Source organism: Dromiciops gliroides, chromosome 6 (genome assembly GCF_019393635.1).
Source record: "Dromiciops gliroides isolate mDroGli1 chromosome 6, mDroGli1.pri, whole genome shotgun sequence".
NCBI lineage: Eukaryota > Metazoa > Chordata > Mammalia > Microbiotheria > Microbiotheriidae > Dromiciops > Dromiciops gliroides.
Genome location: NC_057866.1, coordinates 53,673,692 through 53,688,489, shown reverse-complemented (window position 1 = coordinate 53,688,489; position 14,798 = coordinate 53,673,692). Strand labels below are relative to the sequence as shown.

Sequence of the window (14,798 nt, the reverse complement as noted above, 5' to 3'; positions counted from 1 at the left end):
GGGACATGAGAGGGACTAACCTAGCTATATTAACATAGGTCATGGAAGTTTCCAGACCAGAACAAGAAGAGGATGTATGTCTAGAACACAAGCAATCAGCGGCAATATAGGTCCCACAAACCCAAGGGGATTTTTAGACCATCCTAATCATCATTCAGTTTCCGGATATAGCTGTGAATTTTTTTTTATGGGGGGAAAATCCATCAAAATAAATCACTGCTTTAAAATGTATATAGTATGCATTTTCTAAAAATGAAACTATCTCTATCTATGGGTTTTGAAGAATATACGCTGTTAAGGTTATATCGAACAGCAAAGAAAGAAGGCACGTTCTGTAGGGGGAAGAAAAAAAAATTAAACCGAGTCTTCCTGACAAGTGATTTAAATCGCATCTTCCTGGCTGTGATTGAAATTATGACTTAAATCAATTTGATTTAAATCAAATTCACCCTAGAAGGAAGATAAGCCAAAGTCAAGTGGGAAGAAATGCCTAGCTCTGTTCTTCCACACTGTCAACTAAAAAGTGGAGGGAGGCTTGAAAGGCCTTTGGCTAGGCATCTGGAGAAGGCAGTTCCACTTAGTTCAGCCTTCAGACAGGATAATGAGACGCCTTCAAAGTCGTGCCCATAGCACAGTCTCCTCCAAACAAAGCCGCATTCTTGGAATTGTCCGGTGCTCCAGCAGCTGCATTAAGTGGGTTTGAAAAGGTAAATATTTTTAGGACCAAAGGGAAGGCCAGTAGGCAGGCATCTGGGTGCTTTGTGATGGCATAAGGAGAGGACTTTAAAAAGCAGACAGAGCCCTAATCTGGAGATGCGTGATTGGATTTGACAAATTTTCATCAACTCTTGTTTTGGCCTTCCTTCCCTCTAATTTAATTTATGATCAGCACAGGTTGGACCTGGCTACACACACACACACACACACACACACATATTGGGTTAGATCCTACCATGATCTCCTTCACCCTTCCCAAAAGTGCACCCTATGGACCAAAAGGCCATTCCACTGTCCCTGCTGCTAAACCTTCCTATAAGTATTGTCTCCCACAGTTGGAAGGTGAGCTTTGGGGAACAGGGGCAGTCTTACTTTTCTTTATGTATCCCTAATATTCTGCAAAGTGAGTGCTTTATAAGATAACTCCATCTTCCAACTCTTCTTTTTCACTAACTTCCCCCCATGCCTAAAATTCTCTCTCTTCCTCATCTTTGCCTCCTGGTTTCCCAGAATTCTTCAAGTCTCAGATAAAGCCCCATCTTCTTCTAGCAGAAGCTTTTGCCAATCTTCTTTCATGCCAGCACCTTCTCTGCACTGATCATTTTCAATCTATCCTCTATATAACTTGTTTGTACATAGTTGTTTGCATGTTATCACCCTTATTAGACTGTGAATGCCTTGAGAGCAGGGACTGTTTTTTGTCATTTTTTGGTTGCTATTGGGGGGGGGGGTTCTGTTTTCTTTGTATATGCAATACTTACCCAGGTGTCTAGCACACAGAAGGTGCTTTAAAATTGCCTACTGGTTTCACTGAATTTATCTATAAATGTTTCCCCCACCCCCATCCCATTCTATTCCCAGCCCAGCATAGGAGATAGAAAGTGAACCTTGGAACCAGAAAGGTCTGGATTCAGATTTTGCTTCCGATGCATACTGGCTGTGTGACCCTAGGCAAGTCACCTAACCTCTTAGTGTGCTAGAACCACCTAAAACTATAAATGCCAAGAAGGTGCCATCCTGTCTTGGTAGAGGGGGTTTCTTCAACCTTACCAGGATCCATGAATTTTCCTTTACCAGTGAAGAAATCCTAAATCCAATCCCTTTCCGTATCTCTATTCCATTCTCAAAGCCAGCCTCAGTTATGGTACCAGATCATACATTTCAATAATTTCTGTGGGTCCTCCCATCCCATCCCCATTCACTGTAGAAGTCTACAAGGATGCCCCTCTTTAAAGGAAACATTTATTTCATTTCATAAGTGGTCTCAACATAAGCAGGGAAGGGGGTGGGGAGTGTCAAATAGCCCAGTAATTTTTGGGTAGAACAGTAACAGCAACAATGTGTGATGATCAACTGTGATAGACTTAGCTCTTCTCTCTCTCTCTCTCTCTCTCTCTCTCTCTCACACACACACACACACACACACACACACACACACACACACACACACACACACATTAGTTAGAAAATTACATATTGTCTGAGCTGGAATGAAACTCAGAAGCTATGTGGCCAATAATCTGCAGCCTCTACTCGAAAACCTCAGGAGTCAAGGTGCTCCCTCTCCCTAAAAGCAGCCCATTGCCCTCCTGGACAGTGCTGGGTGTTGGGAATGTCTGTTGTATTTTGTTTCCCCTTACCTCCAGCATATGCTCTGGAGATGCCTCCAAGGTGTCCTTCCTCCATCATGAGGACATGAGAGAGATTAACTAGAGAAAGTTCCCACCATTTATTGACTTCCTTTGAGACAGGAAGCAGACAGATATAAAACCTTATTACTGCAATAAAGAGAAATCTGAAAACCTCTTCATTTGGGGACTGTGTTCTAGGCAAGGTAAAACAATTTTTGTAGTGTAGGAGATCAAGGAAGCTTTTCTGCATGGATAATAGGAAATGTCACCAGCATCTACTGGAAGAAAGATGAGTTCAATAAGAGAAGAAAGCCCCATTTATGGGGCCAGGGTAAGGTTTTTGCTTACTTTTCACTTCCCCACACATAACTCACAGGGTTATTAATATGGACTCCTACTGTTTTGAGCAAATAAACAGCTGCTGATGTTTTGTGACCAAAACCATTCTCTTAAAGCTTTCCTCTATAACAACGGTGCTTTCTCCCTCTCCAAACCCTAAGAGGTTCTGACAGAGGGAGGGAAAAGCCTGAGTGTCTACAAGTACACTGAACAAATGACTGAAAAGAAGGGGGGAAGGGAAAGGGGAAGAAGAAGAAAGGGTTTTATCTCTAAAGTCGGAAGGCCTGGGTTCAAATCCACCTCCAAAAATGACTACCTCTATGGTCTTGGGGAAATCAAAAACCCCCAGTGTCTTGGTTTCTTTGTGTGTAAAATGAAGAGGTTGGTCCTGTGGCTTCTGAGGCCCACTTTACCTCTAGCTCTATGATAAGGTACACATGAGGAAGGGGAGTAATTATTTTTTTTTAGGGCAATGACAGTTAAGTGACTTGCCCAGAGTCACACAGCTAGTAAGTGTCAAGTGTCTGAGGCCAGTTTTGAACTCAGGTCCTCCTGAATCCATGACTGGTGGTTTATCAACTGTGCCACCTAACTGCCCCCCAAAGGGGAGTAATTCTTGATTAATGTGAACAACTGGAACCTCCCTTCTAAATTCTGAAATTAAGTTAAAGGTGAAGCACAAAAAACAGCAGAAACAGATATAGTTGGCACATCCCAAGCCCTTAAATGTGCTTGTTGATTGCTGATGTGACATCAGGAAAGGGATCAAAGGTTACCCCTACTTTTACCCATAGAGTATAATGTTTCAAAGGATCACAGATTTGGAGGAGAAAGGGAACTTAAAAGAAAAACCCTTTCAATCAATCAAGGATATATTAGATACCTAACCTGTACCAGCCATTGTGCTAAACCCTGAGGATAAAAAGCCAAAAGTGAGGCAAGACTCTTCCCCCAATTTTAGATCATTTTACAGCTGAAGAAGCTGAGACCCTGAGAAAGTTAAATAATTTGCCCAACATAACATAGACAGTCCGTAACAGAGCTGCCATCTGAATCCAAATCCAGCCCCCCCTTCCATCATACCATGGGGTCTCCATACCCCTCCCCTGAACAAAGATCTAAAGCCCCTGATGTCCCAGCTCCACAGCCCCCAATCTATAGCTGACAACACCCCAATGATTACCAGATTGTTCTTATTTCAGAAAAGTTCCTGGAGGGATACCTCTAGTGGTGAATTCTAGGAAAACTTGGGAATCACCCATCAAAGAATTTCCATCAAAGCACCTGATTGGATAGTGGGGGGAGAGGATTGGAGAAAGTCAAAGATAACCATAAGATTTTCCACCAAAGAAGACTAAGTCCAATGATGAGAGCAAACTATGACTTGAATCTTTTTTTTAACATAGAAAAATGAGGAGGGAAGAGGAATCAAAGAGGAGAAAGACCCAACGATGTGACAAAAAGATGGCTAGAAGAGTGGTAGAGTTCAATGATTATGCATCAATCAGAAGCCCAGAATCCCAAGGTGGAAGCTTAGAGTGCTGGGTCAGTGGTGGAAATGGGGACTTAAAAAACAGGACTGAAAAGTAACAAAAAGCATATGCACTGATGAATCCATAATCTCATAGAAATAAGCATAGGTGCTACTCAAGTGATCAAAACATGATTTAGTGGGCAGAGTGCTGGACTTGAAGTTAGGAGAAGTGGTGTTGGTATAAAGGCTATGACAATTATTAGTTGTGGACCATGGGCAAAAACCTCAGTTTCTTATTTTAGGAAATGAGGATAAGAATATGTCTGGAGGGCAGGGGGCAGGGCAGGGGCGGGGCAGGGGGGGGGGCGCCTGGCTAGGTGATGCAGTGGACAAAGCACCGGCCCTGGATTCAGGAGGACCTGAGTTCAAATGCGGCCTCAGACACTTGACACTTACTAGCTGTGTAACCCTGGGCAAGTCACTTAACCCTCATTACCCCACCAAAAAAAAAAAAAAAAGGAATACTTCTAGTACCTACCTGATAGGCTTTTGAGGATTAAACAAGATATATGAAACACTCTGCAAACTTTAAAGAACCAAAATAAATGCCTACTATTATTATTCAGAGAGGAATGTCAGAATTGGAGGGGTTTTTTTTTAAAAATATTCCATTTTCAATTCTCCTGGAGAATCTACGCCAACCTACGTATCAAGAGGAAGTAACAATTTATGTCAAGCGAGTAGAAAATAATGTTGAATTCATTTATTTAATGCAGCATACTTCTCAACATTTTTTTTTCTTTTTAAATCTTCAGATTGCTTTTTCTTGCATGCTACCCTCCCCGGAACCCCCCCCCCCCCCCGCCACACACACACACACACACACACACACACACACACACACACACACACACACACACTTGTGCTCCATCAAGACATGGTCCTGGTCTATTAATCAATTTCTCAATCCAACCTTAGATTCTATTACTGTGCTGTCTCCAAGTATCAATTCCATTGTTACTAATGCAATTGCTGTTCATTCACGGGAAAAACAACGGCTCATGTTTATATTACATTTTCACCTCTGATAAACTCAAAGCACTTAGCAAACACCATATACTTCATCTTTAAGATCCCCCTCATGACAGATAGAAGTTGGACCTTCTTATTCATCTTGGAGATTGCCTGGGGAAAGGGTCAATTTTAAGTGGCACCCACACAGTCACCTGGGAATAGGAAAAAAAAAGAGTATCTCCAGAATTGCAGATTTACACCAATTATGTTGCCACTTCCTACCTGGGATACCTCAGGCAATTCACTTCACCCATCTCAGCCTCATCAGTAAAATAAAAGGATAAAACTAGATAATCCCTGGGGTCCCTTCCAGCTCTAAATTCAGGATGCAAACATAATACATGACCATTTCCTAAAAATTTTAAGGGACCAATTTTTACACCACATATAGTCTGTTATCTTGGCAAGCAAGCTGATATTACTGATTGGATGTACATTAATGTGCATATAATATGTCTAATGTACTTCCATGAAATGAAAATTGTTAATAATACATTCTTCCTATTGTTGGAATGAGCTAGATTCAATGAGGGAGGATAATGGATTTAGAAATCAATCAAATACTCGAACACACTATTAATTACAAATTTCAAAGAAATGTGAGTGCTTAAAAGTAACCCATCCAGTAATTCAGTTCCTTTTGCAGATGTTTAATTTCTTATTTCTCAAAGTGTCCCGCTTCTTCCCCTCAAAAAACATCTGATCTTGCCTATTCCCCTGTGATATTGATTATTAACAGTCTATCGTTATGTTCGTTAAAAATATTTGTTTAAAATACCCAAATAAAGAATAACTCTTGATTTTCTCAAAACTACCTCAGGAGTATGTGAATTTCCTGAGGGAAGGGTCTTAGACATTTATATTTTTGTCCCCAGCATCTAACATAGCCCAGAATATATAGAGACACAATATATGCTTGCCAAAATGGATACACAATTGCATTCCACAGCTTCCCAATCCCCATTCCAAAACATAAACTCATCTTTGGCACCCCTCTGAACTCATCTGTATGCCTTGTTTACAAGGCTTCAGTTTTCTTCTCCAAATATCAATGTTTTATTCGCTCTTATTTTCTGTTTGTAGACGACGGAGGAAAAAAAAACATTTTTTTTCAAGTTAGCCCCTTATTTCCAATCCATATCATTAAAAAAAGTTTAAGATCTGCAATTTACACTCTCTAGAGATTCCCAATAACCATCTAATTAAATCATTCAAGCAGAAAACAAATTAAAATGAAATATTAAGGCAACCCCCATGAGGAAAATATTCTTTTTGGTATGGACTGAATGAAGACTTTGGGGGTGAGGTGCCAAAGCTGCTTCTAAGTGTAAGGATCATCCATCCACATTCATTAGGTGACATTTTAGAGAGGCAGCCCAGTCTGCTTTGGAACAGGAAGAGCTTGGTGTTAAAATTCCCACTTTGCTCCTGAAGAAAAGCTCTGTGCCATAAATGTGTCAGACTTAGCCCTTCTCAAAAATCTCCAACCTGTGTGACCATGGACAAAGCACATCACCATCATAAATAACAGCCAACAGTCATGTAGTGCTTACCACGCACCAGGCAATATGCTAAGCACTTTATAATTGTTATCTCATTTGATCCTCCCTAAGAAGTAGGTGTATTTTTTTTTTAGTGAGGCAATTGGGGTTAAGTGACTTGCCCAGGGTCACACAGCTAGTAAGTGTTAAGTGTCTGAGGCCAGATTTGAGCTCAGGTCCTCCTGACTCCAGTGCTGGTGCTCTATCCACTGCGCCACCTAGCTGCCCCGGTGTATTTATTTTTTCTTTTGAAGAAACCAAGGCAAACAGAGGTTAAGTGACTTGCCCAGGGTCACACAACTACTACATATCTGAAGCTGGGTTTTGAACTCAAGTACTCCAGACTCCAGGCTCAATGTTCTAGCCACTGTGCCACCTAGCTACCCTTTAACTTCTGAGACACAGTTTTCTTAACTGAAGAATGAATATACCTACTTCACAGAAGTTTTTTTGAGGTTCAAAGGAGATGATGTATATAAAGTCTATTGCAAAGCTTAAACTTTCATGTTGTTAAAACTTATTTCCTTTGTAACATCTCTAGATCTTAGTTTTCTCAGCTGTGAAATGACTACACAATCACTTCCAACTCTAAATTGATGTTGTTTTTATTTTATGATTTTGAACTTCTAATATGGCTTCCCTTCAATGGAAAAGATGGAGACTGAACCAGGCTGTGAGGCTACAGGAATGTCATTTGGAGAACAATTTTAAGCCACAAATAATCCTGACAAAGTAGCATGAACCAATAGAGCTGCCAACAAGCTCAGTCAGCCATGTTGGTCAAGAGCCCACCCATTGTGTCCCTTGAATCAAGACCAAATTGCTTTCCTCAGATACCATATTGGTAATCTTAAAGCACACATCTGATCATGTCTCTTCCTCCATTCAACAAACACCAATGGATAGATAGCCATTACCTTTAGCATTAAATACCACCTCCTCTGGAGCCTTTGAAACACTCCACAATTTGGCTCCAACTTTTCTTCTTTGTTTCTATTTATTTGTTTATAATCTTTATTTTCCCAAATTACATATAAAAACAAATTTTGACATCAATTTTTAAAAACTTCCTGTTCCAAATTCTCTTCCTTTCTCCCTTCCCCCCCCCAAGAACTCAAGCAATTCAATATAAGTTATACATGTGGCTCCAACTTTCCTTTCCAGATGTATTTCATACAAATCTAATCAAATTGGCCAGTTCACCTGTACAAAGCATTCCTTTTCTTGTTTCTGTGCCCCAGGCCAGCAATGCTCTCCCTCCATACATTTTCCTCTTTGAAATCTTAGTTCTATTTAAAGCTCAGTTCAAGTGCCACCTTCTGCAAGAAGTCTTTCCTGATTCCTCCACCCCACCCCCTGCAATTACTTTGAATATAAAATTTCCCCATTAGAACATTAGCACGTTGGAAGCAGCTTGCTTTGCTTTTCTCCTTGTATATACAGAACCTAGCACTGTGCCCAGCTCACAGTGGGGTCTAGATAAACTGAATTAGGCTCTGAGGCTACATGAATATTATTTGAAAGATGACTATAAGCCCCAAGTAATCCTGACTCAGTAACATAAACTCTAAAATCAATTGCCAACAAGCTCAATCAGCCAATGTGGTCAAGAACCCACCCATTGGCTTTTCCGAATCGAGACCAAATTGTTTAAACATCTGTTGATTGATAAATTGAGCTGAAGAATCTTGATCCCCGAAGCTTGGTTCACGGAGTCCTTTAAGACATTTATTCTCTAATGTGCTCAGGGAGATGTCATATGCCTTTTCAAACCTCTATCTTTAAAAAGGTAAAGCCTTGTTGCTTTGTTGGCTCACCCAGGTTTTCAGTTATGAACAATGCCTAATTGCAGGGTTTTTTCTTCAGGAAAGTCACAATACCTACTCTATTTTAATAGCACATTCACTAAATGGCTCACAGCTAATAACTGCACATCTGTCTCTCACAGGAGAATCTTTGCATTGTACTCACCAGCCTCTTTTCTGACCAAAGGGAAATGGATGGGAGTATCATAGGATCTGGACAAGACCCCTGAGACCACCTACTCCAACTCATACCTGACCAAGAATCCCTCCTACAGCATACCCAAGCAGTCTTTGGTTGAAGAAGTGCAAACCCATCACCTCCTGAGGCTTCATGTTCCACCTATTTTTATGACTTGAATTGTTGAGAAGCTTTTCCTTCCATCAGACCAAAATATGCCTCTCTGCAGCCTTCACCCCATTGTTCCTGGTTCTGACATCCAAGGTCAAACAGAAAAAGTCCAATCCTTCTTTCACATAAATAGTCCTTAGATACTTAAAGACTATTATCATGTGCTCACCAAGTCTTGACCTTCCAAGCTAAATATTCCCCTATTTATGAAGTAATCCTCATATTAGTAGCTAGGCAGTACAGTGGATATAGCACTGATCCTGGAGTCAAGAAAAAATGAGTTCAAATTCTGCCTCAGACACTTACTAGCTGTGTGACCTGGAGTAAGTCACTTAACCTCTGTCTGCTTAAGTTTTCTCACTTTTAAAATGGAGACAATAAGATCACCTACCTCCTGGGGTTGTTGTAAGATCAATTGAGACAATATTTGTAAAGTGCCAGGCACATAGGAAATGCTATAGAAATGCTAGCTATCACCCTCAACAGAGCCTGCCAAGACTTTGGGATTCAGACGATTATGTACTCTATTAACTACAGTTCTTAGCTTTTGGTCACTGGAAGCTTAATAAAGAAGCCATCTATTCCAAATCACTAAGGAAAGAGGCACAGGATGAAATAGCAATCTCTGAAGCCCATCACTACAGACATTCTTTGGAGTGAGCATCAAAACAAAAAGTTACTCTGGATCTGGCCATCTAACTAGTCCTGAATTCACCTAATGATACTATCATCTGGCCCATATCTCTCCATCCTTTCCAAAAGAATAATAGATGGTTATATGGCTTGTTATGGTTGCTACTTCCTTTTCTAGACCTTCACTATCCAATCCTTTCATAACACAGACTAGAATTTTGCCAGCTGTCTAAGACAAATTCCCAGATCTGTAGCCTTGAGGCTCCATTTTCTTCCCCTTTTTAAAAATCGAAATTCATTGTCTTTCTCCAGTCCTGTGCCATGCCTCCTCTATTCTCCAAGGTCTTTCAAATCTGCAGTAACTCAGCCATCACAACTGCTAATTATTTTGCTACCCTGGGATGTAGTTAAAGGTTACAGATTTAGAGTTGGTAGGCTCCTTAGAAATGAAGAAACTGAGGTCCAGAGAGGTTAAGTGATTCCTTTGCCCAAGATCATGAAAGTAACTAGTGGCAAAGCCAACTTGACAATGAACTCATAAGGGAAGGTAAATGAGCTCTTACTATATCACTAGATTTTGGGGGATTCAGCCCCTCATTTGCCATTTCTTCTAACTTTTTCTGATCCAAAGAGGGAAAAAAAAAATAAGAGTTCAGCACCTTTGCCTTCTCACCATCGTTCATCATTATCATCTTGATGAACCTAGTGCTCACTTGTGCTTTCTTTGTGCCTCTTCCCTATTACAGCTTGAAAAGAAACTACCTTTGGGGATAGCCTTAGCTTTCCCATCCAGGACCCTGTAACTACACCCCAGGGTCCCAGCTCAGTCGGATGCCCCTATTATTTCTCCTGAAAACCTCTATAAATAAAAATCACATTGATTCTGGGAACAGATTTGAAATGTTAAAGTCAGGCCACCACTGAGGCTCATTTCACAAAGTTCTGAACACCCCTGAGGCAAAAATTCCATTTCTATTGCTGAGTAATTTTTGGAAACCAAATGTATCTGATGATAAAGTACAAGTAAGACTTAGCAGCAACAGGCTTCTGACAGAAGGAAAAAAGGTTCCTTCTATCTTGACCTGGTTAATGGACAGAAGACAGGTGTGCTGTGGAGAGCGGCAGACTGAGGCCAGTTGTTTCTAACAGTTCAATCCAGCAAAAGAGGAGCTAGGCTCATAGCGACTCCTGATCAGCCAGTGGCAAGATCTGGCCTGGGGATGACACTGAAATAGAAAGCTCCCTTCCAAAGGGACAAAGCTGAGCTCCCTTTCCACTCCTTTCCACCCCTTTCAACCCCTTTCAACCCCTTTCCACCCCTTCCCAGCCACAGGGGCTGCCGGGTAGAAGACAGATCTAACTCAGTCTGGGAGTGGGGATAGATTGGTTCGGGTGTCAAATTCAAGCACTCCTCTCGCCACAATGACTCACTGAGGTGGGGGACAAGGTGGAGTGTCCCACCTCCTGGTCTCTCAGTGGGGGCCCGTTCTCAGCTATGGGCCTATCGAGCAGGGGGCAGGGCCATCTCCAAAAGCTGTCACCCCACCCTGGGCTGCACAAGCAGCTTCCAGCCCAGCTCCTGGACAAAAAAAAAAAAAAAAAAAAAAGGCAAGGAAACAAGAATATCCTCCTCCCTTCAAGCCAGTCAGGAGCCGGGAACCGAGAGCTTACACCCCCTCGCGCGCATCAGGAATGCCAGGGGAAAAGGGATGCTTTTAAGCCTCCCCTCGACAACACATAGGCACACATAGTCAGGCGCGCGCACGCACGCACGCGCACACACACATACACACATAGCATACACAACAGATAGACACAGACACAGAAATAGGCAGGCACATTCAGGAATGGAAGCAACCACACGAGATTCCAAGTCCTCGGGATCTCCTTCCCCTTCAACTCAGGCTAGATCTCCGGTGCTCTTCGGAACCCAGTGCCTCCCGATCGATCTCTCAGTTCCAGCTCTAGTACCAGTTCCAATTCCAGGGTTGCCAACCTACTTGTCTTTCCATGATTGTGCCCAGGGCCCCAAGCTCCCACGGGCTCCGAGATCCATCACCTGAGCCCCCCTCGGGAGAACTCGGGTGATCAGTAGGCACAAGTGGCCAAGTAGGGGGCCAGAGTCTGGGGAGTTGAGGGGCAAAGAAGGGGTGAGGCGAGAGAAAGGGGAGGGGCAACCACTCCGCTTAGGGGCTTTGCGAGGCCCCTCCCCCCGGGCCCCACAGGCTGGGGGATTCCGGGCGTCCACGGTCCCCTCCAGCTGTCCAGCTACTAACCCAGAAAGGAGAGTGGGGCAGACTGGAACGGCCGCGCTGCCTCCTTTCTCCCTTCCTTTCCCTTATCGGTTCCTGCAGCCCCCCCACCCCGCTCCCCCCGCGCGCGCCCCACAAGTCTGCTAGGGCCCAGCCGCTCGGCTGTTCCCTACCCCAGGAGCAGGGAATGAAAGACGGTGTGTGGTGTGTGTGGGTGTGTGTGTGTGTGTGTGTGAGAGAGAGAGAGAGAGAGAGAGAGAGAGAGAGAGAGAGAGAGAGAGAGAGAGAGAGAGAGAGAGAGAGAGAGAGACTAGCACGTGTCTAATTTTTGTGTGACTACGTGCTGGTCACACACCTTTGCCGGTTAAGGAGGGTGTTCACGTGTGTGTGTGTGTGAATGAGTCTCTCTATCTCTGTCTCTGTCTCTTTCTTTGTCTCTGTTTCTGTCTCTCTGTCTCTAATTCTGTCTCTATGTCGCTCTGTCCCTCTGTCTCTCTTTCTGTCTCTCTGTCTCTGTGTGTGTCTGTCTCTGTTCCTCTTTGTCTCTGTCTCTGTGTGTCTCTCTCTCTGTCTCTGTCTCTGTCCCTCTGTCTCTCTGTGTCTCTCTGTCTCTCTGTGTGTCTCTGTCTCTGTGTCTCTGTCTGTCTCTGTCTCTCTGACTCTGTCCCTCTGTCTCTCTGTCTCTGTCTCTGTCTCTCTCTCTCTCTCTCTCTCTCTCTCACACACACACACACACACACACACACACCACCTCAGGCAAGAGTGGAAACCCCCTGCGTGTACATGTATATACACAGACAGAGTCTGTAGGTTGGTCACAGGTAAAGTCTCCCCCGCAGCTACCCACGACATTCGTGCACACTTGCATGCGTGCTCATACACACTATTGTTATCATTGACTAGTCACACGGACTCAGGGCCGAGGTTACTTGCACGTCCACATAGAAACAAGTGTTCCCGCCTCCGCCCTCACCTCTTTCATCTCTACCTCCCCCCCTATTAACCCCCCACCATACACACACCACACACACACACACACACATACACACTCACACACACATACTTACTCACACACACCCCACCATCAACACCAACCGGGTCGGTCCTGAAAGTTTCCCCCGGAACGTCGGAGGCGAAAGGACTCGGCTTACCTTGAATGTGCTGTTTGATGACATTCTCCAGGTGGTCCAGACGCTCGATGATCCTCAGCGTGTCCCCTTTTTCCTCGTCAGCTTCTTGTCGGGCACCGGCTCCTGCACCCGGACATAGACGCTGGCGATATAGTTGGTGACCCCAGCCCACGTAAAGCAGGCAGATGATGTTGGTCATGCCGCTCAGGATCACGCAGGTGGACACCAAAGTTTTGGTCTTCCTGGTGCACACCATCCTGCGCTCCCTCCATAGAGAGGGGAGCTTCCCGCGCTCCCCCAGGCCGCTGGACTGCCCCCAATCCCTGCTGTCCCTACACCCACCCACACGCTCCAAAGGAAGCTCTGCGATCTGAACCGGCAGGAGGCGGGATGCTGAGCTGCCGGCTCGAAGGTCCGTGGCTGCGAAAAGCAAAGCCGAGCTGCTCGCTCAGGGCCCGGAAGCTCCTGCGCGGGGTCTCTACGCACAGCCCCAAGTTTCTTGATCCCGCTGCCGCCGCCGGCCAGGCGAATAGCTCTCTTGACTAGAAGAACCTCAAACAAATGGAGAAACGAAGCCGAAGCCCCTCCAGGCAGCCGCTCAGCGGCGGCCAGCAGCCGGGCACCGCAGCCGCGCAAGTGTGGCAAAACTTTGCAGCTGCCCGGGCGCCCTGGCCACTGCCGCTCCCCATTCCCCTCGCCCTGCGCCGGCTCTCTGGGCCAGAGCTGGCCCGCGCGTGCGAGAAGGAAGGAGGAGGTGGGCGGCGGCGGCAGTCCGGCGGCTGCAAGCGGGCCCGAGCCCGAGAGCAGGACATGCCCGGCCCCCTCCCGAGCGACAAGCGCCGCCGCCAATCGGCGCTCTCGGCTCGGGAGAGGGGCTGGGGAAGTGCAGAGCCGTGGACTCACGGGGACCGTGCAGGGGCGGAGTCCCGTCGGCGCCCCACCTGCCTCTGCTCCGTTCCCCAGACCCCCGAGCCCAACTCCCCTCCGCTTCTCGGCCGGGGGAGAGGGGGGAGAGCCCTCTCCTCCCGTCCCCGGAGCCCAGGGGCTCCCAGTCCCCTGCCGGGCCCCCGCGCCAGCCAGCCGCCCTCGTTCGTCCCACTGGATAGGAGGGTGCTTTCCCTTTCCCCGCCCCCGAGCCCTGGCAGAGAAGAGCCCCGAGGGCCTGGGGACTAGGGGGGTTGGGGGTTGGGTGGGCAATTCCCACTCGGTTCTCTTCTGTGCTCCAACCCAGCCGCTAGGGTCTCCCTCGACTCTAGAACTCTGCCTCCTAGCCCCGGGGCTTTCTCGGATTCCTCCCATCCAGCCTGGCCTTAGGGATTCCCCGCTGCTGGCCAGCGCCCCAGCTCAGCCCGGACCTGGCTGGGGCGAGCTTCCTTCGCCAGCGACTTCCCCCCCCCCGCCCCCGAATTGCCCCCGCTGGGGCAGCTAGCTGCAGAGCATCTCTCCGGCTGAGTGCCTCCCTGGACCATCTCAGCCGCTAGCCCGCAGCCACCCGCCATTCCATTCCAGTGAAGAAACATTTATTAAGAGCCAGACAACGTACACTGCGCAGGGCTAGGCTCAGGAGAGCTACTGGACTGAGGACTGATGACGGGAACTCCTTGCCCTCAAGGAGTTTAACAATTCACAGTAGTTTAGCCCCGGCTCTGCCTCTGAAGCTGAGACCTAGGGTGGGCGTCTTATCCCTACTACCAGATTCTCTAGAAAAATAGCCTTGAGGGCAACCACGCGGGCTTTACCAGCGATCACTTGAATTGTTTACCCTCCCCCCCACCATCGAAGAAAGAACCAAGTCCGGGCAGGTTGGCCCTTGCTTTCCGAGGCACGCAGAGAATGTCAGGAAAGCCTGGTTG

The 14,798-nt window shown here is 45.9% G+C and overlaps 1 protein-coding gene across 1 annotated transcript in view; it reads right to left on the bottom strand.

Annotated features, from left to right (window-relative positions):
* Positions 1-13,628, bottom strand: part of GALNT18 (polypeptide N-acetylgalactosaminyltransferase 18) — a 475,154-nt gene extending 461,526 nt beyond the window's left edge. The window contains 3 exon segments of the mRNA XM_043969506.1: positions 12,967-13,044; positions 13,047-13,107; positions 13,109-13,628. Coding sequence (XP_043825441.1) covers positions 12,967-13,044; positions 13,047-13,107; positions 13,109-13,201 — 232 coding nt within the window. The 5' untranslated portion in view covers positions 13,202-13,628.
* Positions 13,629-14,798: the final 1,170 nt, after the last annotated feature.